At 40.4% G+C, this 25,873-nt stretch overlaps 1 protein-coding gene across 1 annotated transcript in view; it reads right to left on the minus strand.

The window, feature by feature from the left end:
• LOC139383055 (PDZ domain-containing RING finger protein 4-like) overlaps positions 1 to 25,873 on the minus strand; it is a 125,529-nt gene that overhangs the window by 16,277 nt on the left and 83,379 nt on the right. Inside the window, exons 2-4 of the mRNA XM_071127361.1 lie at positions 24,280 to 24,539; positions 20,847 to 20,946; positions 5,612 to 5,710 (exon numbers count right to left, since the gene is read on the minus strand). Coding sequence (XP_070983462.1) covers positions 5,612 to 5,710; positions 20,847 to 20,946; positions 24,280 to 24,539 — 459 coding nt within the window. The remainder of the gene's footprint in view (positions 1 to 5,611; positions 5,711 to 20,846; positions 20,947 to 24,279; positions 24,540 to 25,873) is intronic.

Consider the following 25,873-nt stretch of genomic DNA (forward strand, 5'->3'; position numbering starts at 1 on the left):
AAGAATGTGAAATGTCAGAATAATAGTAGAGAGAATGATTTATTTCAGCTTTAAATTATTTTATTACATTCCCAGTGGGTCAGAAGTTTACATACACTCAATTAGTATTTGGTAGCATTGCTTTTAAATTGTTTAACTTGGGTCAAACGTTTTGGGTAGCCTTCCACAAGCTTCCCACAAAATGTTGGTTGAATTTGAGTCCATTCCTCCTGACAGAGCTGGTGTAACTGAGTCAGATTTGTAGGCCTCCTTGCTCTCACACACTTTTTCACTTCTGCCCTCAAATGTTCTATAGGATTGAGGTCAGGGCTTTGTGATGGCCACTCCAATACCTTGACTTTCTTGTCCTTAAGCCATTTTGCCACAACTTTGGAAGTATGCTTGGAGTCATTGTCCATTTGGAAGACCCATTTCTGACCAAGCTTTAACTTCCTGGCTGATGTCTTGAGATGTTGCTTCAATATATCCACATAATTGTCCTCATGATGCCATCTATTTTGTGAAGTGCACCAGTCCCTCCTGCAGCAAAGCACCCCCACAACATGATGCTGCCACCCCCGTGCTTCACGGTTGGGATGGTGTTCTTCAGCTTGCAAGCCTCCCCCTGTTTCCTCCAAACATAACGATGTCATTATGGCCAAACAGTTCTATATTTTTTTCATCAGACCAGAGGACATTTCTCCAAAACATGCAATCTTTTTCCCCATGTGCTGTTGCAAACAGTAGTCTGGTTTTTCTATGGCGGTTTTGGAGCAGTGGCTTCTTCCTTGCTGAGTGGCCTTTCAGGTTATGTCGATATAGGACTCGTTTTACTGTGGATATAGATACTTTTGTACCTGTTTCCTCCAGTATCTTCACAAGGTCCTTTGCTGTTGTTCTGGGATTGATTTTAACTTTTCGCACCAAAGTACGTTGATCTCTAGGAGACCGAATGCGTCTCCTTCCTGAGCGGTATGACAGCTGAGTGGTCCCATGGTGGTTATACTTGCGTACCATTGTTTGTACAGATGCACGTTGTACCTTCAGGCGTTTAGAAATTGCTCCCAAGGATGAACCAGATTTGTGGAGGTCTACAATTCTTTTTCTGAGGTCTTGGCTGATTTCTTTTGATTTTCCCATGATGTCAAGCAAAGAGGCACTGAGTTTGAAGGTAGGCCTTGAAACACTTCAACAAGTACACCTCCAATTGACTCAAATGATGTCAATTAGCCTATCTGAAGCTTCTAAAGCCATTTTCTGGAATTTTCCAAGCTTAAACTTATGACCAACTGAAATTGTGATACAATTGCTTTATCTTGGCCAGGTCGCAGTTGTAAATGAGAACTTGTTCTCAACTAGCCTACCTGGTTAAATAAAGGTGAAATCAAATAAAAATAAATAAATAAAGTATAAAAACATGTATAAAGGCGTCATAGAGCATTCATAAAGTCTTCATAAACACTGCATATATGCTTCTCAAATAATATACTAAGCTAAGTCATACTACACAAAGGATGACATTCGAGGTCCTTAGTGCGTCTGGTGACTTGCAAAATAGTTGCATGAGATTGAATAGTTTATCTAAACTCAGCAAAAAAAAGGAAATGTACCCTCTCACTGTCAACTGTGTTTATTTTCAGGAAACTTAACGTGTAAATATTTGCATGGACATAACAAGATTCAACAACTGAGACATAAACTGAACAAGTTCCACAGACATGTGACTAACATAAATTGAATAATGTGTCCCTGAACAAAGGGGGAGTCAAAATCAAAAGTAAACAGTCGGTATCTGGGGTGGCCACCAGCTGCATTAAGTACTGCAGTGCATCTCCTCCTCATGGACTGCACCAGATTTGCCAGGTCTTGCTGTGAGATGTTACCCCACTCTTCCACCAAGGCACCCGCAAGTTCCCGGACATTTCTGGGGGGAATGTCCCTAGCCCTCACCCTCCAATCCAACAGGTCCCACACAATTTATTACCCTGGGCACATCTGCAGTCCTCATGCTTTCTTGCAGCATGCCTAAGGCACGTTCACCCAGGTGAGCAGGGACCCTGGGCATCTTTCTTTTGGTGTTTTTCAGAGTCAGTAGTATGGCCCCTTTAGTGTTCTAAGTTTTCATAACTGTGACCTTAATTGCCTACCGTCTGTAAGCTGTTAGTGTCTTAACGACCGTTCCACAGGTGCATGTTCATTAATTGTTTATTGAACAAGCATGGGAAACAGTGTTTAAACCTTTTACAATGAAGATCTGTGAAGTGATTTGTATTTTTATAAATGATCTTTGAAAGACAGGGTCCTGAAAATGGGACGTTTCTTTTTTTGCTGAGTTTATATTAAATGTGAGATAACAATGGTGACGTCACACAGGGCACACCATCCACTGTCTCAAACCCAGCTTCAATAAGTAGTGACATTCAGTAGGGACTCATCTAAATGAAGCACGTTCTCCTTGGCTTCACTTTTTATAGACTGAACACACAAGAGGAAAGCAGCCCGTAACAACACAGACTACTGCGATCTGTATTCAGCTTATGTTCCGGAACAAATACCTGCGGGTCTGAGATAACTTAAAACAAATGGCAGCGACAGAGAAAGAGAGAGAGAGAGATGGAGAGAGAAAGAAAGAGAGAGACGGAGAGAGAGAGAGAGAGAGAGAGAGAGAGAGAGAGAAAAAACACACACATTTCTTCACACAGGGTCGTGGGGTTAGACAGGGATGCAGCTTAAGCCCCACCCTCTTCAACATATATATCAACGAATTGGCGCGGGCACTAGAAAAGTCTGCAGCACCCGGCCTCCCCCTGCTAGAATCCGAAGTCAAATGTCTGCTGTTTGCTGATGATCTGGTGCTTCTGTCACCAACTAAGGAGGGCCTACAGCAGCACCTAGATCTTATGCACAGATTCTGTCAGACCTGGGCCCTGACAGTAAATCTCAGTAAGACCAAAATAATGGTGTTCCAAAAAAGGTCCAGTCACCAGGACCACACATACAAATTCCATCTAGACACTGTTGCCCTAGAGCACACAAAAAACTATACATACCTTGGCCTAAACATCAGCGCCACAGGTAACTTCCACAAAGCTGTGAACGATCTGAGAGACAAGGCAAGAAGGGCATTCTATGCCATCAAAAGAAACATAAATTTCAACATACCAATTAGGATTTGGCTAAAAATACTTGAATCAGTCATAGAGCCCATTGCCCTTTATGGTTGTGAGGTCTGGGGTCCGCTCACCAGCCAAGACTTCACAAAATGGGACAAACACCAAATTGAGACTCTGCACGCAGAATTCTGCAAAAATATCCTCCGTGTACAACGTAGAACACCAAATAATGCATGCAGAGCAGAATTAGGCCGATACCCACTAATTATCAAAATCCAGAAAAGAGCCGTTAAATTCTACAACCACCTAAAAGGAAGCGATTCACAAACCTTCCATAACAAAGCCATCACCTACAGAGAGATGAACCTGGAGAAGAGTCCCCTAAGCAAGCTGGTCCTGGGGCTCTGTTCACAAACACAAACACACCCTACAGAGCCCCAGGACAACAGCACAATTAGACCCAACCAAATCATGAGAAAACAAAAAGATAATTACTTAACACATTGGAAAGAATTAACAAAAAAACAGAGCAAACTAGAATGCTATTTGGCCCTACACAGAGAGTACACAGCGGCAGAATACCTGACCACTGTGACTGACCCAAAATTAAGGAAAGCTTTGACTATGTACAGACTCAGTGAGCATAGCCTTGCTATTGAGAAAGGCCGCCGTAGGCAGACATGGCTCTCAAGAGAAGACAGGCTATTTGCTCACTGCCCACAAAATGAGGTGGAAACTGAGCTGCACTTCCTAACCTCCTGCCCAATGTATGACCATATTAGAGAGACATATTTCCCTCAGATTACACAGATCCATAAAGAATTCGAAAACAAATCCAAATTTGAAAAACTCCCATATCTACTGGGTGAAATTCCACAGTGTGCCATCACAGCAGCAAGATTTGTGACCTGTTGCCACGAGAAAAGGGCAACCAGTGAAGAACACACACCATTGTAAATACAACCCATATTTATGCTTATTTATTTTCTCTTGTGTCCTTTAACCATTTGTACATTGTTAAAACGGGGCGGCAGGGTAGCCTAGTGGTTAGAGAGTTGGACTAGTAACCGGAAGGTTGCAAGTTCAAACCCCCGAGCTGACAAGGTACAAATCTGTCGTTCTGCCCCTGAACAGGCAGTTAACCCACTGTTCCTAGGCCGTCATTGAAAATAAGAATTTGTTCTTAACTGACTTGCCTAGTTAAATAAAGGTAAAATAAAAAAAATAAAAAAACACTGTATATATATATATATATAATATGACATTTGTAATGTCTTTACTGTTAATTTTTTTTTTTTTTCACTTTATATATCCACTTTGTATGTTGTCTACCTCACTTGCTTTGGCAATGTTAACACATGTTTCCCATGCCAATAAAGCCCTTGAATTGAATTGAATTGAATTGAGAGAGACAGAGACGGAGAGAGACAGAGACGGAGAGAGAAAGAAAGAGAGAGACGGAGAGAGAAAGAAAGAGAGAGAGAGACGGAGAGAGAGTGAGAGAGAGAGAGTGAGAGAGAGAGAGAGAGAGAGAGAGAGAGAGAGAGAGAGAGAGACGGAGAGAGAAAGAAAGAGAGAGACGGAGAGAGAAAGAAAGAGAGAGAGACGGAGAGAGAAAGAAAGAGAGAGAGAGAGAGAGACGGAGGGAGGGAGAGAGAGTTGGGCAGAATGGAGGAGAGGAGGATAGTGCTTTGTACGTTCTGGGCAAAGAGAGAGGAAAAAGAACTTGACTGTGGGCACAAAAAGTGTAGCCTCAGCTCACAAAACATGTCAGTTCTATTTGAAGAACAAACAAGTACACTCAAAGAAAGATGAATACTTTTCATCTACATTATTGCTATGAGAAGTGATTAAGTGCCACAGAGCGATTGTCTTTTTAGTCAGTGTAATCATATTAATTTATCGATTCTCCAAATATTCAATATATTCATTATCTTGAGGTGATGGCACCAAAAAGAGCCACGCAGTTGTGTTCCATAATAGGTCGCCGACCTATTAGCTGCCATCGATTCCCTTTCCGTTTGTTTCTGTTTATTGGGCTTAATTGGTTACACCTGTTTTGAGTTAGTGTTTGTTTGTAGGCTATTTAAGGGCACTAGGCCCGCTGGGTATTTGTGCGGGCTTGTTCTCTGTTATTTTGGTGTTGGTGTATTAGTGTTCTCATTATTTTCCGGACAGTTTTAGTCCTGTGTATTTTGGATCGGTTGTTTCATGCGCCCTAGTGTTGGCATGTCCATGTCTCTGCTGTCATTGGAATAAATAGATTCACGTACGATATTACCTGCTCTCTGCGTTTGACTCCTCCACCACACCATTTATGAAAGTCTGGTATTGTCTATTTTTTTCCTAGTTATATCACTATGTTTACTTTTAGCCACACAGTGACTGTAGTGTTGTAGAAGGGTCCCCCATTACTTAATGCCATAACGTCAGCTAATCTTCCAGAAGAAGAAGAAGAAGCAGAATGACCAGCACCAGCACCACCACCATGCTTAGTCCCAGTTCTGCCCTAGTCTCACCTCGCTGACGTAGATGGTCATGTCCTCCTCCTCATCTGTCCTGTAGCACAACGTCAGGCCCAGCTTCTCCTGGCTGTTGAGTCGACACAGCTCCACCTCCTAAAGAGAGACAGAGAACAGAGGTCAACAACCAGACCAACCATACAAGGACAACAACACTAATACGTTTTGCTGGCTGTCGACATAGTTCTCTACCTACTACAGAGAGAGAGATAGGGCAGAGAGCACAGAGACATTCACTAACCAGACTATAACACTAACCAGCCTATAACACCAACCAGACTATAACACTAACTAGACTATAACACCAACCAGACTATAACACTAACCAGACTATAACACTAACTAGACTATAACACTAACTAGACTATAACACTAACCAGACTATAACACTAACCAGACTATAACACTAACCAGACTATAACACTAACTAGACTATAACACTAACTAGACTATAACACTAACCAGACTATAACACTAACTAGACTATAACACTAACCAGACTACAACTAGACTATAACACTAACCAGACTATAACACTAACCAGACTATAACACTAACTAGACTATAACACTAACCAGACTATAACACTAACTAGACTATAACACTAACCAGACTATAACCAGACTATAACACTAACCAGACTATAACACCAACCAGACTATAACACCAACCAGACTATAACACTAACCAGACTATAACCAGACTATAACACTAACCAGACTATAACACTAACCAGACTATAACATATAACACTAACCAGACTATAACATATAACACTAACCAGACTATAACACCAACCAGACTATAACACTAACTAGACTATAACATATAACACTAACCAGACTATAACACTAACCAGACTATAACATATAACACTAACCAGACTATAACATATAACACTAACCAGACTATAACACCAACCAGACTATAACACCAACCAGACTATAACACTAACCAGACTATAACCAGACTATAACACCAACCAGACTATAACACCAACCAGACTATAACATATAACACTAACCAGACTATAACATATAACACTAACCAGACTATAACACTAACCAGACTATAACACTAACCAGACTATAACACTAACCAGCCTATAACTAGACTATAACACTAACCAGACTATAACATATAACACTAACCAGACTATAACATATAACACTAACCAGACTATAACACCAACCAGACTATAACACTAACTAGACTATAACACTAACCAGCCTATAACCAGACTATAACACTAACCAGACTATAACACTAACCAGACTATAACACTAACCAGACTATAACACTAACCAGACTATAACATATAACACTAACCAGACTATAACACTAACCAGACTATAACACTAACCAGACTATAACACTAACCAGACTATAACATATAACACTAACCAGACTATAACACTAACCAGACTATAACATATAACACTAACCAGACTATAACACTAACCAGACTATAACACTAACCAGACTATAACATATAACACTAACCAGCCTATAACCAGACTATAACACTAACCAGACTATAACATATAACACTAACCAGACTATAACATATAACACTAACCAGACTATAACACTAACCAGACTATAACACTAACCAGACTATAACCAGACTATAACATATAACACTAACCAGACTATAACATATAACACTAACCAGCCTATAACACTAACCAGACTATAACACTAACTAGACTATAACATATAACACTAACCAGACTATAACACTAACCAGACTATAACATATAACACCAACCAGACTATAACACTAACCAGACTATAACCAGACTATAACACTAACCAGACTATAACATATAACACTAACCAGACTATAACACTAACCAGACTATAACCAGACTATAACACTAACCAGACTATAACATATAACACTAACCAGACTATAACACTAACCAGACTATAACCAGACTATAACACTAACCAGACTATAACACTAACCAGACTATAACATATAACACTAACCAGACTATAACATATAACACCAACCAGACTATAACACTAACCAGACTATAACATATAACACTAACCAGACTATAACATATAACACTAACCAGACTATAACACTAACCAGACTATAACACTAACTAGACTATAACATATAACACTAACCAGACTATAACACTAACCAGACTATAACACTAACCAGACTATAACACTAACCAGCCTATAACCAGACTATAACACTAACCAGACTATAACATATAACACTAACCAGACTATAACATATAACACTAACCAGCCTATAACCAGACTATAACACTAACCAGACTATAACATATAACACTAACCAGACTATAACACCAACCAGACTATAACACTAACCAGACTATAACATATAACACTAACCAGACTATAACACCAACCAGACTATAACACTAACTAGACTATAACACTAACCAGCCTATAACCAGACTATAACACTAACCAGACTATAACACTAACCAGACTATAACACTAACCAGACTATAACACTAACCAGACTATAACATATAACACTAACCAGACTATAACATATAACACCAACCAGACTATAACATATAACACTAACCAGACTATAACACCAACCAGACTATAACATATAACACTAACCAGACTATAACATATAACACTAACCAGACTATAACATATAACACCAACCAGACTATAACATATAACACTAACCAGACTATAACACTAACCAGACTATAACATATAACACTAACCAGCCTATAACCAGACTATAACACTAACCAGACTATAACATATAACACTAACCAGACTATAACACTAACCAGACTATAACATATAACACTAACCAGACTATAACACTAACCAGACTATAACACTAACCAGACTATAACATATAACACTAACCAGCCTATAACCAGACTATAACACTAACCAGACTATAACATATAACACTAACCAGACTATAACACTAACCAGACTATAACATATAACACCAACCAGACTATAACACTAACCAGACTATAACCAGACTATAACACTAACCAGACTATAACATATAACACTAACCAGACTATAACACTAACCAGACTATAACACCAACCAGACTATAACATATAACACTAACCAGACTATAACATATAACACTAACCAGCCTATAACCAGACTATAACACTAACCAGACTATAACACTAACCAGACTATAACATATAACACTAACCAGACTATAACATATAACACTAACCAGACTATAACACCAACCAGACTATAACATATAACACTAACCAGACTATAACATATAACACCAACCAGACTATAACATATAACACTAACCAGACTATAACATATAACACTAACCAGACTATAACATATAACACTAACCAGACTATAACCAGACTATAACACTAACCAGCCTATAACCAGACTATAACACTAACCAGCCTATAACCAGACTATAACACTAACCAGCCTATAACCAGACTATAACACTAACCAGACTATAACATATAACACTAACCAGACTATAACACTAACCAGACTATAACACTAACCAGACTATAACATATAACACTAACCAGACTATAACATATAACACTAACCAGACTATAACACCAACCAGACTATAACACTAACTAGACTATAACATATAACACTAACCAGACTATAACACCAACCAGACTATAACACTAACCAGACTATAACATATAACACTAACCAGACTATAACATATAACACTAACCAGACTATAACCAGACTATAACACTAACCAGACTATAACACTAACCAGACTATAACATATAACACTAACCAGACTATAACATATAACACTAACCAGACTATAACACCAACCAGACTATAACCAGACTATAACACTAACCAGACTATAACACTAACCAGCCTATAACCAGACTATAACACTAACCAGACTATAACATATAACACTAACCAGACTATAACACTAACCAGACTATAACACCAACCAGACTATAACACTAACCAGACTATAACACTAACCAGCCTATAACCAGACTATAACACTAACCAGACTATAACACTAACCAGACTATAACATATAACACTAACCAGACTATAACACTAACCAGCCTATAACCAGACTATAACACTAACCAGACTATAACACTAACCAGACTATAACCAGACTATAACACTAACCAGACTATAACACCAACCAGACTATAACACCAACCAGACTATAACACTAACCAGCCTATAACACTAACCAGACTATAACACCAACCAGACTATAACACCAACCAGACTATAACACCAACCAGACTATAACACCAACCAGACTATAACACTAACCAGACTATAACCAGACTATAACACTAACTAGACTATAACACCAACCAGACTATAACACTAACCAGCCTATAACACCAACCAGACTATAACACTAACCAGCCTATAACCAGACTATAACACTAACTAGACTATAACACTAACCAGACTATAACACTAACTAGACTATAACACTAACCAGACTATAACACTAACCAGCCTATAACACTAACCAGACTATAACACTAACCAGACTATAACACTAACCAGACTATAACACTAACCAGCCTATAACCAGACTATAACACTAACTAGACTATAACACTAACCAGACTATAACACTAACCAGACTATAACACTAACCAGCCTATAACCAGACTATAACACTAACCAGACTATAACACTAACCAGACTATAACACTAACCAGACTATAACACTAACCAGACTATAACACTAACCAGTATGGTGTCCCAGTTGACACAGTGGAAATGACCTGCGTGAATGCAGAGGACACACATTTGAGTATGAGAAGTCAGATATCCTGGAGACGTTAGGCTACTTTCAGATTACATTAACATTGCTTTTGAAAGGATGACCTTGATTTCAAAAGCAGATTGAGATTTACATTGAGAGATGCAGTAGCCATATAAAGTGCCATGAGACCTAATGAAAAGCTCTACATAAATGCAATCCTTTACATTCATTAGCATATTGTGATACCAAAGTGACCACATTAAAATGTTATTGTAGTTGTGCCAAGTCCATCAATGTATAAAAAGTCAGTTATTGAAGCTGTAGCCACACATCATAACCTACTTGTTATCAAAACACATATTGACTTTGGTTGGGAAAGAGCTCATCTTAACTGTTAAGAGTTTCATGATGAAAGACGTTCTCTGATCAGTGGCCACTTTGATCACTACCAGAAGCTATCGAGTGTTTTTACTGAGCAGTTACATACAGCCTAATATAAGACTATTAGTTGGTAAGTAAACTCACGTAATTATGCTAATATTGGTGGATATATTCAGGGTTGTGGTGCCTGCATTGAAGTAGTCCTCTCTTCTGAGGTCTCATGGCTATTCAGGAAGTGATATTAATTTAAAATTCTTTTAAAATATATAACTTCTAGTTTTCAGTTTATTGAGAAGTAATTGAAAATAAATGCCTCTACATTTTTTTATTGTATACATTTTTAGTGTACTTCCTGAATTGACTGCCTTCAATTCAAATGGAGACTAACCCTACCCTCCACTTTCCCATAAGTCTGTTTCAGTAAAGATTAGTACCCTTGTGTCTGTCTGTCTGCATGCATATGAAACAAGACACAATTGGCTTCTGTTTTTGATTACTATCATGTTCTGCAGCTTGCACTAATGTAACGTACATTTAAACTCTCTGTAGATCATTGAAAATAGAAGGATATGACATCTCGACCATCACTTTTAAAAACGCATTACACCCATGCAATACGGAAGGCTACAGTACAGACAACATGGAGCAGTACTGTAGGAACATACCAAATAACCCAGTTAGCCTTGTTTTTACCAAACCGTCAGGGGTGTTGAGGGGAACCAATGATAAAACACGTCAGGGGTGTTGAGGGGAACCAATGATAAAACACGTCAGGGGTGTTGAGTGTTTGTGTGTGTGTGTATATGTGCTTGTGTGTGTGTGTGTGTATGTGTTGTCATGACGTTGGCCTGGGGGGTAGGTTTATGACAGCCATAAATACCTCTTCCCCCCTTTTTCCTCTCTCTACCCTACTGAGGTCATTTACCAAACCCTTGGTTAACATAGAGATTCGGGGAACATCAGAAGGTGGGGGGAAATGAACTATATTCTGGTAATCCGACCAATTGAACATATTAAAGAATATGATGTCAGTTCGGTTGTCATCTGAGAAATTTTCATCAATGATAAGATGACAAACTCTACAGTGGAAAGTCTACACATCAGAGTTATCGGATTCACATGGAATTGTTGTTCAATTTAACTGTTTGAATATGAAATTATTTGTGATGGATGAAATGTGATTTTAGCTTCTAAAATGAGAGATTTGGATTTTCATAAGATAGGGCTGCTCAATCAGTGGCCCGCCCCTGCGAAAACCTTTCAAACACGCCCTCCTCTCTCCTTCCTATATAAGCCCTTGACGACAATATAACTTCCTGTTCCGAGGATGTAGGACGACGGTCCGCTGTCAGAATGGTTCAGATAATAACTACAGAACGAAGCCAACATCAGCGTGAGCTTGAATAAGAGTTCAAAGTCCATACCATTCGCCACGAATGGTATGGACTTTGAACTCTTATTCACTACAGAAGTGATACCTCCTAGCCGTTGAGTTAGCAACAGCAGCTGCAAACGAGGGTTAGGAAGGAACAGACAGAGTATCCCGTCTAGCACACAACAACGTTACTACAATGTATCCATTTGACAACCAGAGACATTCTTCAAAGGACTCGGTTGGGCAACACGGCCTTCCATCTACCACCAACCTACCGAAGCACAGCTCAGAGTAAATATTTATTGCTTTTTCCTTTTCCAAATGGGCGGTAATTTGGAATGCATCAGATACTGTATTTACGATAGCACTGCTTCTCCCTGTGTGCCTCAGTCTTCCCACTCTTTCACTCAAACCCATCCCTTTTCCTTTGTGTAACAAGCTGTCATATCTGTTCCGCCCGCTAGGGACATTTTCCTTTATGACGTCATTTATAATCAAGTTATGATTTAATTATGTGTATGTGTAAATCTGTGTGATTAGTTAGGTATTTAGTAAATAAATAATTAAACCCAATTTTGTATTGCTGATTCAAATTGTTAGCCAGGGTTATTGCAGATAACCAAGAATTTACAACTTTCAGATGAGACTGAATTAAGATGACGATTGATATTGACTGCTATTGATGTAAAATATTACTAGGTCTTTAAGAGTTTATTCGGAAGATAACAGCTCTATATGTAACGGCTTTCTTCCGTCGAAGGAGAGGAGGACCAAAATGCAGCGTGGTTAGAGTTCATGTTTTTTTAATAAGAAAAACTAAACATGAACACAAATACAAAATAACAAATATGGCAAAACCGAAACAGTCCTATCTGGTGCAGAGAACACAAAGACAGGAAACAACCACCCACAAAAACCAACACAAAAACAGGCTACCTAAATATGGTTCCCAATCAGAGACAATGACTAACACCTGCCTCTGATTGAGAACCATATCAGGCCAAACATAGAAATAGACAAACTAGACATACAACATAGAATGCCCACCCAGCTCACGTCCTAACCAACACTAAAACAAGGGAAAACACACAAGAACTATGGTCAGAACGTGACACTATAAATATTATTTTGTGGTGCCCCGACTCTCTAGTTAATTACATTTACATGATTAGCTCAATCAGCTGATATTAATTACGGAGAAATTATTTTATAGAATAGCATGTCATATCACTTAATCCGGCATAGCCAAAGACACGACAGTGTATGTCTGTAAATGTTTTCGTGTGTATGTGTGTGTATATGTATATGTGTTTGTATGTGTGTGTGTGTATGTGTATGCGTGTATATATGTTTGTGTGTGTGTGTATGTGTATATATGTTTGTGTGTGTGTGTGTGTGTGTGTGTGTGTGTGTGTGTGTGTGTGTATATATGTGTTTGTGTGTATGTGTATATATGTTTGTGTGTGTGTGTGTGTATGTGTGTAAATGTGTTTGTGTGTATTTGTATATATGTTTGTGTGTGTATGTGTGTAAATGTGTTTGTGTGTATGTGTATATATGTTTGTGTGTGTATGTGTGTAAATGTGTTTGTGTATATATGTTTGTTTGTGTGTGTGTGTGTATGTGTATATATGTTTGTGTGTGTGTGGATAAGAAGGGTCTGCAGGGTGGAGGATAGCGGGTGGGAGGGGAGAAGAAATAAAGGCAATAGAGAGATTCATTCCCTCCGTGACATCTGTGGGTTGGCTGGTTCCACCTGTCAGACATATCACCCGCTTTGGAAGGAAGGGGAAAGAGGGGGATCACAGACCAAAGGCTGGAAGACACCACCAGACAACACCTCAGATCTTTAAATCGACTGTCTCTGAAACTAGGAATGTATCCCAAATGGCACCCTCAAACGTAGATAAATATATAGGGAATAGAGAGCTATTACACCCTCAAACGTAGATAAATATATAGGGAATAGAGAGCTATGACACCCTCAAACATAGAGAACTATATAGGGAATAGAGAGCTATGACACCCTCAAACATAGAGAACTATATAGTGAATAGAGAGCTATGACACCGTAAAACATAGAGGACTATATAGGGAATAGAGAGCTATGACACCCTCAAACATAGAGAACTATATAGGGAATTCAGAGCTATGACACCCTCAAACATAGAGAACTATATAGGGAATAGAGAGCTATGACACCCTCAAACATAGAGAACTATATAGGGAATAGAGAGCTATTACACCCTCAAACATAGAGAACTATATAGGGAATAGATAGCTATGACACCCTCAAACATAGAGAACTATATAGTGAATAGAGAGCTATGACACCGTAAAACATAGAGGACTATATAGGGAATAGAGAGCTATGACACCCTCAAACATAGAGAACTATATAGGGAATTCAGAGCTATGACACCCTCAAACATAGAGGACTATATAGGGAATTCAGAGCTATGACACCCTCAAACATAGAGAACTATATAGGGAATTCAGAGCTATGACACCCTCAAACATAGAGAACTATATAGGGAATTCAGAGCTATGACACCCTCAAACATAGAGAACTAAATAGGGAATTCAGAGCTATAACACCTTCCCCCTCACTGATATGAAAGGGGATATGAAAGAAAATGGGATGAAAGGATTTACGGCTGAATAGATCTCAAATATGGCAAATAAAAACATCATCCAACCAGATACTATAACTACTACTAATGGGGTATTGTTGTCATCATCCAACCAGATACTATAACTACTACTAACGGGGTATTGTTGTCATCATCCAACCAGAGATATTATAACTACTACTAATGGGGTATTGTTTGTCGTCATCCAACCAGATATTATAACTACTACTAATGGGGTATTGTTGTCATCATCCAACCAGAGATCTTATAACTACTACTAATGGGGTATTGTTGTCATCATCCAACCAGAGATATTATAACTACTACTAATGGGGTATTGTTGTCATCATCCAACCAGATATTATAACTACTACTAATGGGGTATTGTTGTCATCATCCAACCAAAGATATTATAACTACTACTAATGTGGTATTGTTTGTCGTCATCGCCTTTTGCCTTTTGGTAGGTCGTCATTGTAAATAAGAATTTGTTCTTAACTGACTTGCCGAGTTAAATAAAGGTTAAATCAAATACAAATCGTTAGAAGCATTAGACACAGTGACTGCTGAGACTAGACTACTGATGGATTCATGATGCAATACGAAAGACAGGAAGCAGTAGGTGGTGTCGATGTAGATTACGGGAGTACACATGCAATAGGAATGTTGAAAATATCTGTAAATGTTAGATGGGAATGTCTCGAAGACATCTAGCAAAAAATTCAGCACACAACTTAGCCACCGATACCATGAAAGTGTGTGGTGTGAATGTAGATGACGTCAATGAACGTGCCATAACTGTGGGAATGACTCGAAGACATCTCGCTAAAAATATATACGACAGAAATTAACAAATGATCCCGAAGGCGAGTGAAAGTGTGTGAAGTGTAATGTCTTCCCCATCTCCTTGAGTGGAAAAGACCTGAAGTTAGTGCCTAATTAATGACTATGTGGTGGAAAAGTAGAGATTACCTGTGGCAAAATTAGCAGTCAAAACAGATAGATGTGATTAGTACAAGTTGGATGAAACGCCAGTGTGTGCACACAGACAACCTCTTCCAATTCCAGACACACAAACATGCATCCACACACACACACATCCCCCCCCCCCCCCCCCCCCCCCTCACACACACACACCCCCCACACACCCACACACACTGGTGTCTAAATCCTTGATAAGGCAACGGGCCCCTTCTCTTGATCCATCACACACACACACCCTCTCGGAGGTCCCTTTCTCTCTTCCCTTTTTTTCTCTCTTCATTTTCCCGGGGCGAGCTCTCAGCCTCTCAGCCGGGAGATTGCGGTGTGGCGGCGAGGCAGAGCGGGGATGGTGGCGGCAGACTGACAGTAAATTAATGACTATGATGGCGTGATTGGGGGGTGGGGGGTGGGGGGCTGCCGCCCACAGCCAGGCTGTGTTGGATGCTGTCATAATATTCGCTGCCTTTGATTACCAGTAATTGAAAAAGCAGTCACAAACGTGTCTGTGGATGGCTGCCAGAGGGAAGGGGCTCCTCTCCTCGGGGAGAAAGAGAGGGAAGGAGCTCCTCTCCTCAGGGAGAAAGAGAGGGAAGGGGCTCCTCTCCTCAGGGAGAAAGAGGGGGAAGGGGCTCCTCTCCTCGGGGAGAAAGAGAGGGAAGGGGCTCCTCTCCTTGGGGAGAAAGAGAGGGAAGGAGCTCCTCTCCTCAGGGAGAAAGAGAGGGAAGGGGCTCCTCTCCTCAGGGAGAAAGAGAGGGAAGGGGCTCCTCTCCTCGGGGAGAAAGAGAGGGAAGGGGCTCCTCTCCTCAGGGAGAAAGAGATATCTAATGTTCCTCTCTAGAGTGTCTCTGTTAAGGTACAGGTCATCTAGGAATGATCTTCTCCATAATGAAATATCTAATAACAAGGCTACATCACCGGTTCCCCAGACTAATCCAGAAGGGTTGGTGTAGTCCAGTCTTTGGGCGGTTATAGACCCAATAACTGGACGTAATGTCACGCTCATCTTGGGTTGCTGGGCATGCGGTTTACAGAAATAGAAACATATGCATTGAGGCTAAAGGAACCAGATGGTCATACATTTGTTGAAGCCAGTGAGGTGAAAGGAAATCATCAATGGTCCTTGCTGATTGAAACATTTGGCCTATTTTAGACTTTAGACTTCTATGATGTAACGACAGGATGCTCACATTGTGCTTTATTTTTTTATTTATTTTCATTATGTTTTTATTTGCTTTTATTACCAAAAAGAGCACCCTATCCCATTCCCCCCCAGCCCAACATGTCTCCATCCAACACCCCATATTGTGATTTCTCAGACTGAGGTCATATCAGAAACCTCTCGCTGAGATGAATGAATGAACAAAACTTCATTCTGAAATAGAGGCATTCAGCACCAAACTGTCTTCTTCTTAGAACACATTCTATTGACATACGGTAAGTGAAGGAATATACGATACGTTACCAAGCATGTAATAAAAACAGAAGCAGGCAGGCTGCAAACACACACCCTAATAGGATTTGATAATAGAAATGAGGCATAAAGAGGAAAGGCTTAATATATTATATTTGCGTTGACTCTAATGCCGAGGCAGAGGCGACGAAGTGGATAAGCAAATCTCTTTAGAGAAGAACGGTGTGGAATAACTCAAGCTCAGTGGCTGGAAGGAGCGAGGCATTCAAACAAATTCAAATGAAACAAAAGAGGGGAAATGTAATCATCATACATCACTCAAAGTAAAGCCAGGCTGGTTGCACAGTTTGTCTGGTCCTCAACCATGTGAAGAGAACATTAGTCCAGGACACAGGTGGACGGTGCTACTTTCACTGGGGACGGGCTCATACTAATGACCGGAATGAAATTCATGGACTGGTATTGAATACATCAACCTCTCGGTTCCCATGTGTTTGATACCATTCATTTTACTCCATTCCAGACATTATTATGAGCCATCCTTCCCTCAGCAGCCCCCTGTGGTCAAGAATGATGAAAGGAGGAGTGTTTTGGACTGAGACAGCCAAGTGTCGACATGAGGCCAGGATATCCTCCCCTCCTGTCTAATCTGCATTTACATCAAGTAGAAGATCAAGATGGAAGCAGAGAAATGGTTTGACTTGGGGACACAGTTTATATTTATGGGAGGAGCACCTGATACTTGTTTGTTACTTGCAGAACAGACACCTTTTTTTCAACAACGCACCTTCTCAGACAGGTCAAATAAGACAGACTTAATTATTAAGGGTGTGAGGTTGCTTCACTTGAAATGAGTTATTACCAATGAGAGAGTACGAATATTCCCTCATGAAGGTCTCATAGTATTAAGTACATGAACAACATCACTATTGGCAGTGGCTGTGATATATAACGCTGATCTTAACTTTTGTCTCCACCGATTCTTGTCACAGATGGGCTATTGCAGCAGACAACCACACCGGGTTCCAATCCCATCAGCTAAAAACAAGAAGAATCGGCTCCAATGGGCACGCGATCACCAACACTGGACAATTGAGGAGTGGAAAAACATTGCCTGGTCCGACGAATCCTGGTTCCTGTTATGTCATATTGATGGCAGAGTCAGGATTTTGCGTAAGCAGCATGAGTCCACATGGACCCATCCTTCCTGCTGTCAAAGGTAGAGGCTGGTACCGGTGGTGTACTGCCGTCGAATCTGCAGCAACTGCGTGATGCCATCGCATGGACCAACATCCCTGTGGAACATTTCCGACTTGTAGAATCTATGCCCCGAAGAATTCAGGCTGTTGGGCGTACTATGTGGATGTACCTAATAAACTGTCCGGTGAGTGTACATCTTGCTGGTTTTTTCATGCATCGTTTAGACCGGACGGTAGCCAGGGTAGATGAAGGGGGAGGGGTGTGTCTCTTTGTTAACAATATTAAGTCTCGTGGCACTAAGACCACACTCAACTAGCTGTATAGCGCCAAAAGCAAACAAGAAAATACACTTCCAGAGCTTCTCGTGGTGATTTTAATACAAAAACGGAAATCCATTTTCCCACAAACTGGAATATGTTCATCCAATAACATTTTTAGTTTACTACATCAGTCACCAACTTCATTAATAAGTGCATCGACGACGTCGTCCACACAGTGACCGTACGTACATACAGTATCTCAACCAGAAGCAATAGATTACAGGCAACAGACACACTGGGCTAAAGGCTAGAGCTGCGGGACACTAATAAGATGCTTATAAGTAATCCCGCTACAAACTTCGATGAGCCATTAAACAGGCAACGCGTCAATACAATACTAAAATCTATGCATCGAATTTGACAGAGCTTGCAAACTATCATGGATTACAAAGGGAAACCCAGCCGTGAACTTCCCAGTGACGCGAGCCTACCAGACGAGCGAAATGCCTTCTATGCTCATTTCTCGGCAAGCAACACTGAACATGCATGAGAGAACCAGCTGTTCCCGGACGACTGTGTGATCACACTCTCTGTAGCCGATGTGAGTAAGACCTTTAAACAGGTTGACATTCACGGATTACCAGAACGAGTGCTCAGTGCATGTTCTGACCAGCTGGCAAGTGTCTTCACTGGCATTTTCAAACTCTCCCTGACCCAGTCTGTAATACCTACATGTTTCAAGCAGACCACCATAGCCCCTGTGCACAAAAACACCAAGGTAACTTGTCTAAATGACTATTGCCCTGTAGCACTCACATCTGTTGCCATGAAATACTTTGAAATGCTGGTCATCGCTCACATTAACAAACTCATCCCAGGCACCCTGGACCCATTCCAATTTGCCTACCGCCCCAACATGACACAATCGTTATTGCACTCCACACTGCCTTAGATGAACACCTATGTGAGAATGCTGTTCATTAACTACAGCTAAGCATTCAACACCATAGTGCCCTCCAAGCTCATCACTAAGCTCAGGACCCTGGAACTGAACACTTCCTTCTTTAACTGGATCCTAGACTTCCTGATGGGCCACCATGCTGACCCTCAACACGGGGGCCCCTCAGGGGTGAGTGCTTACTCCCCTTCTGGTGCCAGGACAACAACCTATCCCTCAACATCAGCAAGACAAAGGAGCTGATCGTGGATGACAGGAAACGGAGGGCCGAGCACGCCCCCATCCACATCAACAGGGCTGTAGAGAAGCGGGTGGAGAGCTTCAAGTTCCTCTGTGTCCAAATCACTAACGAATTAACCTGGTCGACACACCAACAAAGTCGTAAAAAAGGCACGACAAAGCCTCTTCTTGCTCAGGAGGCTGAAAATATTTAGCATGGGCCCTCAGATCCTCAAAAGGTCTACAGTGGTTGACTGGCTGCATCACTCCTTGGTATGGCAACTGCTCGGCATCTGACCGCAAGACGCTACAGAGGGTAGTGCATATGGCCCATTATATCACTGGCACCGAGATTCCTGCCATCCAGATACCAGGCGGTGTCAGAGGGAGGCCCTAAAAATTGTCAAAGACTACAGTCCCCAAGTCATAGACTGTTCACTCTACTACCACACGGTATGCATCGTTACGATGCACCAAGTCTGGAACCAACAGGACCCTGAACAGATTCTACCAAGCCAAGCCAAAAGATTGCTAAATAGTTAACCAAATAACTACCCGGACTATCTGCATTGACCCTTTTTGCAATAACTGTACCTAGTCACTTTACCTATATGTACATCCTATATCTACCTCAATTACCTAGTATTAACGCATATGGACTCGGTACTGGTGCCTGAGTACATAGCTAAGTTATTGTTACTCATTGTGTATTTATTTTTTCCTCGTGTATGTTTTTTCTATTAATTTTTCTCTCTACAATGTTGGGAAGAATTTCACTGTTAGTTTAAACCTGTTGTTTACGAAGCATGTGACAAATACAATTTGATTTATAAAGGTCCTGTGGATATCCTGAGCTGTCTGTGGTTTGGATATAATGTGACCTATAATATATTTGTTACCGCATCCCCGAAGGGACAGGCCTGTGGAGTCAATTATAACTAAACAATCTTTATTGGTAAAGCCCCATTATGAGATATAGTGTGTCTGTGTGTGTGTTTGTGTTTGTCAAACGTTATTAACAACCTTGCCGGTAGGGAGGCATAATCAAGTCTTACCTCGTACTCAAACTCCTCTGTCCTCTGTTGGTCTGGGAGGGTGGAGAGGTAGTCTGTCCCCTCATAGAACTCCTGTTCCATAGTGTGGAGAGAGTGACAACTGTCAGGAGAGATGGGGGAGGGAGAGAAAAGGCAGAGGGAAAGGGAGTTGAGAGAAGGAGAGGGAAGTAGAGAGAGAGACAGAAGGACATTTAGAGGGAGTTTACATTTCACATAATCTCTCTCTTACATACACTGACTGTAAGTGACAGACTTCTCTTTGTATTTTCCCTGCTTGGGACAGCTACGAGGAGAAGAAGAAAGGATGTGTCAGTGCTGTCTAGGATGATGCTGCATGCTGGGGGATAAAAGCATTGCCTCTCATTAATCAATGCATACCAGGAGAGTTCAATTAAATTACTCCACACGTACTTAATCTCTATCTCCCACTATCCGTGTCCATGAGTAGATTTTGGACAAAGTCCCATGAATTTTACACATTGTCTTCAGAAAGCAAATTTTACAGAGCTTTGTTTATGGTTTATGGTGCAATTTCAGCAAAAAAAAGTGTTGAAACAAATGTCACACATATTATTCTTGGCTTGCAATATTCACTCCGGCAAACTGTTGAACATATTGAGCAATGTATCTTTATTCCCATCAGAAATTCATAGTATCTGCAAGTATACACTACCACGTGTTATTCTGTCCCAAAACAATCTTCTGGTGACAAGATTGGGATGGTAAATGTCAGAATGTTATATCCTCTGGCGCTCCCACAACATTGCAGCACATCGTAACATTGTTGGCCGAGTGTGTGTCTTTGCCTACGTGTCTGTGTGTGTGTGTGTGTGTGTGTGTGTGTGTGTGTGTGTGTGTGTGTGTGCATAGAACACAATTTCACAGCTTTACTGCCAAGTTGAAACACGGAGGGAAACAGACATTTGTTGTGTCTATAAAATATACCACAACCTTGGTCTGTGCACCCGATCGCAGATGAAGAGGAGTATATTTACTTTTTATTGATCAAATTGATTACATTTAAGAGCCCAGCCCGGGGCTGCAACTGGGCTGTGAATGAATGTTGCACTGTTTCAAGGTTTTAATTATCCCATTCGCTTTAATCACCTTGTAAACCTCCCATGAAACCAAATGGCTATGCCAAACAGCACCAATTATTACAAGCAGGCCGTGTGGGTAGTGGTGATATACTGGTGGAAAGATCTCATATTATGACCTAACAAAGGGTTGGGTCTGGTCAAGTTTAAAAAGGTCTGGTCAGGTTTAAAGGGTCTGGTCAGGTTTAAAAAGGTCTGGTCAGGTTTAAAGGGTCTGGTCAGGTTTAAAAAGGTCTGGTCAGGTTTAAAAAGGTCTGGTCAGGTTTAAAGGGTCTGGCCAGGTTTAAAGGGTCTGGTCAGGTTTAAAAAGGTCTGGTCAGGTTTAAAGGGTCTGGTCAGGATTAAAGAGGTTGGTCAGGTTTAAAGGGTCTGGTCAGGTTTACTAAGGTCTGGTCAAGTTTAAAGGGCTTGGTCAGGTTTAAAGGGCCTGGTCAGGATTAAAGGGTCTGGTCAGGATTAAAGGGCCTGGTCAGGTTTAAAGGGTCTGGTCAGGTTTAAAGGGCTTGGTCAGGTTTAAAGGGCCTGGTCAGGATTAAAGGGCCTGGTCAGGATTAAAGGGCCTGGTCAGGTTTAAAGGGTCTGGTCAGGTTTAAAGGGCCTGGTCAGGATTAAAGGGACTGGTCAGGTTTAAAGGGTCTGGTCAGGTTTAAAGGGCCTGGTCAGGATTAAAGGGCCTGGTCAGGTTTAAAGGGTCTGGTCAGGTTTAAAGGGTCTGGTCAGGTTTAAAGGGTCTGGTCAGGTTTAAAGGGTCTGGTCAGGTTTAAAGGGCCTGGTCAGGTTTAAAGGGTCTGGTCAGGATTAAAGGGCCTGGTCAGGATTAAAGGGGTTGGGTGTGGGTGATACGTGAAGGTTGGTCATAGCTTAACATGGTTAGTCTCAATTTGACACAGGTCGTTTTTTGTTCTGTGACAGTATTATAACAGACTTACTGTATAAAACAAATCTGATCTCTGAATGAAATGACAAGACTTGGTGCTGAATGTAACTCCAACTCAATATTTTATTTATTTAATGTAACTAACTGATATTGGATACTTGATTTATTTAATGTAACTAACTGATATTGGATACTTGATTTATTTAATGTAACTAACTGGTATTGAATACTTGATTTATTTAATGTAACTAACTGATATTGAATACTTGATTTATTTAATGTAACTAACTGGTATTGGATACTTGATTTATTTAATGTAACTAACTGATATTGGATACTTGATTTATTTAATGTAACTAACTGATATTGAATACTTTATTTATTTAATGTAACTAACTGATATTGGATACTTGATTTATTTAATGTAACTAACTGATATTGGATACTTGATTTATTTAATGTAACTAACTGATATTGGATACTTGATTTATTTAATGTAACTAACTGATATTGGATACTTGATTTATTTAATGTAACTCCAACTGATATTGGATACTTGATTTATTTAATGTAACTAACTGATATTGGATACTTGATTTATTTAATGTAACTCCAACTGATATTGAATACTTGATTTATTTAATGTAACTAACTGATATTGGATACTTGAAGAATCTAAGACAATCATCCATGGGATGTTGCTGGAATGAATGATCAACTTAATATACCCCTTGTGTAGAGAGAAGCCCCCGGCACAGCTAATCTTTCACTCCGTGGAGGAGAAACCCAGATATTCTCACGCTAGACGTTATCTTCTTCACAGTATGCTTCCCCTTAGAGATGAATACAATATGAACAAAAAACTAACAGAAAGAGAAAATAATGAACACGTTTTCTTTTGTTGTCTTCGAGGAAACCCCAGTCTAAATTATGAGGGTCTACCTCAAGAATCTCAGATGTTGTACGCCTTGATTTATTTGACACACCATAAGAGATGGGTCTTTTTGGCATTGCATTCACGTTTCAAGCCTTGAAATGGTATTGTATTGTGTGCATAAACAATCCAACTCAATCTCAGGTCTTCATAGCTAAAGTATTCAATCAATGTCTTCATATAGCTAAAGCAGTACATTATTTCTCTCCACAATCCAGCGAGAGGGAGTACTGTACTTTGCTGTTCTTTGAGTGGTTTGATTCTGGGTTGGAGAGGCAAATAATGTACTACTTTAGCTTTCAAGGCTTTGGGAAACCTATCCCTGACATCCCAGACAGTGGTGTGTGTTTGAATAACTCAGATCAGAGCCTACTCGTCAGACAACAGGAAGGGACAGATACCAGAGATCAGTTTTGCCTTTCAGATCACAATGAATACAATCACATGGACATGTGGGACCTGATCCTAGATCAGAATTCTTACTTTGAGCGGCTTTTTTTTATACGGGCCCAAATCAGATCTTACCTGTCAGACAGCAGGAAAGGGCAGATGTCAGGCACGGGAGGGGTGGTGGCTCGGAGCTTGGCCAGGGCCATGATGTGTTCGAAGGTGATGTCTGTCTGCGTGCAAACGTCCACCACGTGCACTTCCTGAGTGGAGCCAACATGTCCTCCGCGGCTAACAGGGTTCCTCCTGAGCACCTGCACCACAATGGGGTCCTTAGCAGAGCGGATCGCCTCCACTGCCTCGTCATGACTGGCCTTGGAGAGGTCCTTCCCATTCACCTGTAATGTGGAGAGGGGAGAGATTACAGTTATAACTACACTTACTGTAAAGATACAGCTATTGATATAGTGCTTTAATGGACTGCCTACCTAGACTATGTAAGGTCTCGAAACTGAGTTGCTGGAAATTGACGATAATCGTTGGGGATTCTTTTGAGAGTTGGGTGTTCTTTTGGGAGTTGTTGGGAATTGGGGGTTTTGTAAGTATGTTCTGGTCGCACCTGGGAACCCCATGACCACTTCCCGAGTCACCGAAAATGTATGATGTCATGTTCCTAGATATACAATAGATAACCAACTAATATTCCTATGGTGCTGAGGTGTAGGGTGAAGTTGCCTCAAGACGCTGTTCTTGGGTCAGTTTCGCATTTCCCTCATTAGTGGTTAAAGTTAGGATTGGGGGAGGGGAAGCTGATCCTAGATATGTCCCTAGGGAAAACTTTACTCCGGAGCGTTGTGGAGACCATTTCAATATGACTAATAAGCTATTCACCACACCTACAGACATCTTTCTGATTCTTGATAAACTAAAACAATATGATAAACAGACGACATCAGTCAAGAAAACACTTTGAGAAACAAGTGTTTAAGTAAAATCCGCGGTTCTACACAGCGATGCAGTTCTACATCACTGACTCTATGCATCATCATAAGAGTCAGACAGTACTGAACACACAGAACAGTTTTCTATCAGAGGGAAAATCATTGCTTCATTCAGTCCATTCATTGGACTGGAAAAAGTAACAGTGGGTTTGAAATACCTCAGAGAATGTGCTTGGTATAATGCTGAAAACAGAGATTGTAATTTAGATAGTCTCTCAGAAAAAGGTAAACGCAGCACAATTCTCTTGCAGTTGTATTCAAATTACAGCTTTCAGTTTTTAGTGTTTTGCTTGCGGTGCACAACTGTTCATGGAATAAGTTGGAATGAAATGATGAAGTGGAAAAGTACAAAGTAGAAACTTTATTATCTTTGCATTAAAAGTCAGTAGAAAACACAAGAACACCCACCAGGCTCGCTACTATTGGTTTATCTTGATAGTGTATGGTTTATCTTGATAGTGTATGAATGGTTTATCTTGATAATGTATGGTTTATCTTGATAATGTATGGTTTATCTTGATAATGTATGGTTTATCTTGATAATGTATGGTTTATCTTGATAGTGTATGGTTTATCTTGATAGTGTATGGTTTATCTTGATAATGTATGGTTTATATTGATAGTTTCGGTATGGTTTATCTTGATAGTGTATGGTTTATCTTGATAGTGTATGGTTTATCTTGATAGTGTATGGTTTATATTGATAGTTTCGGTATGGTTTATCTTGATAG

This window comes from Oncorhynchus clarkii, chromosome 2 (genome assembly GCF_045791955.1).
Source record: "Oncorhynchus clarkii lewisi isolate Uvic-CL-2024 chromosome 2, UVic_Ocla_1.0, whole genome shotgun sequence".
NCBI classification, from domain to species: Eukaryota; Metazoa; Chordata; class Actinopteri; order Salmoniformes; family Salmonidae; genus Oncorhynchus; species Oncorhynchus clarkii.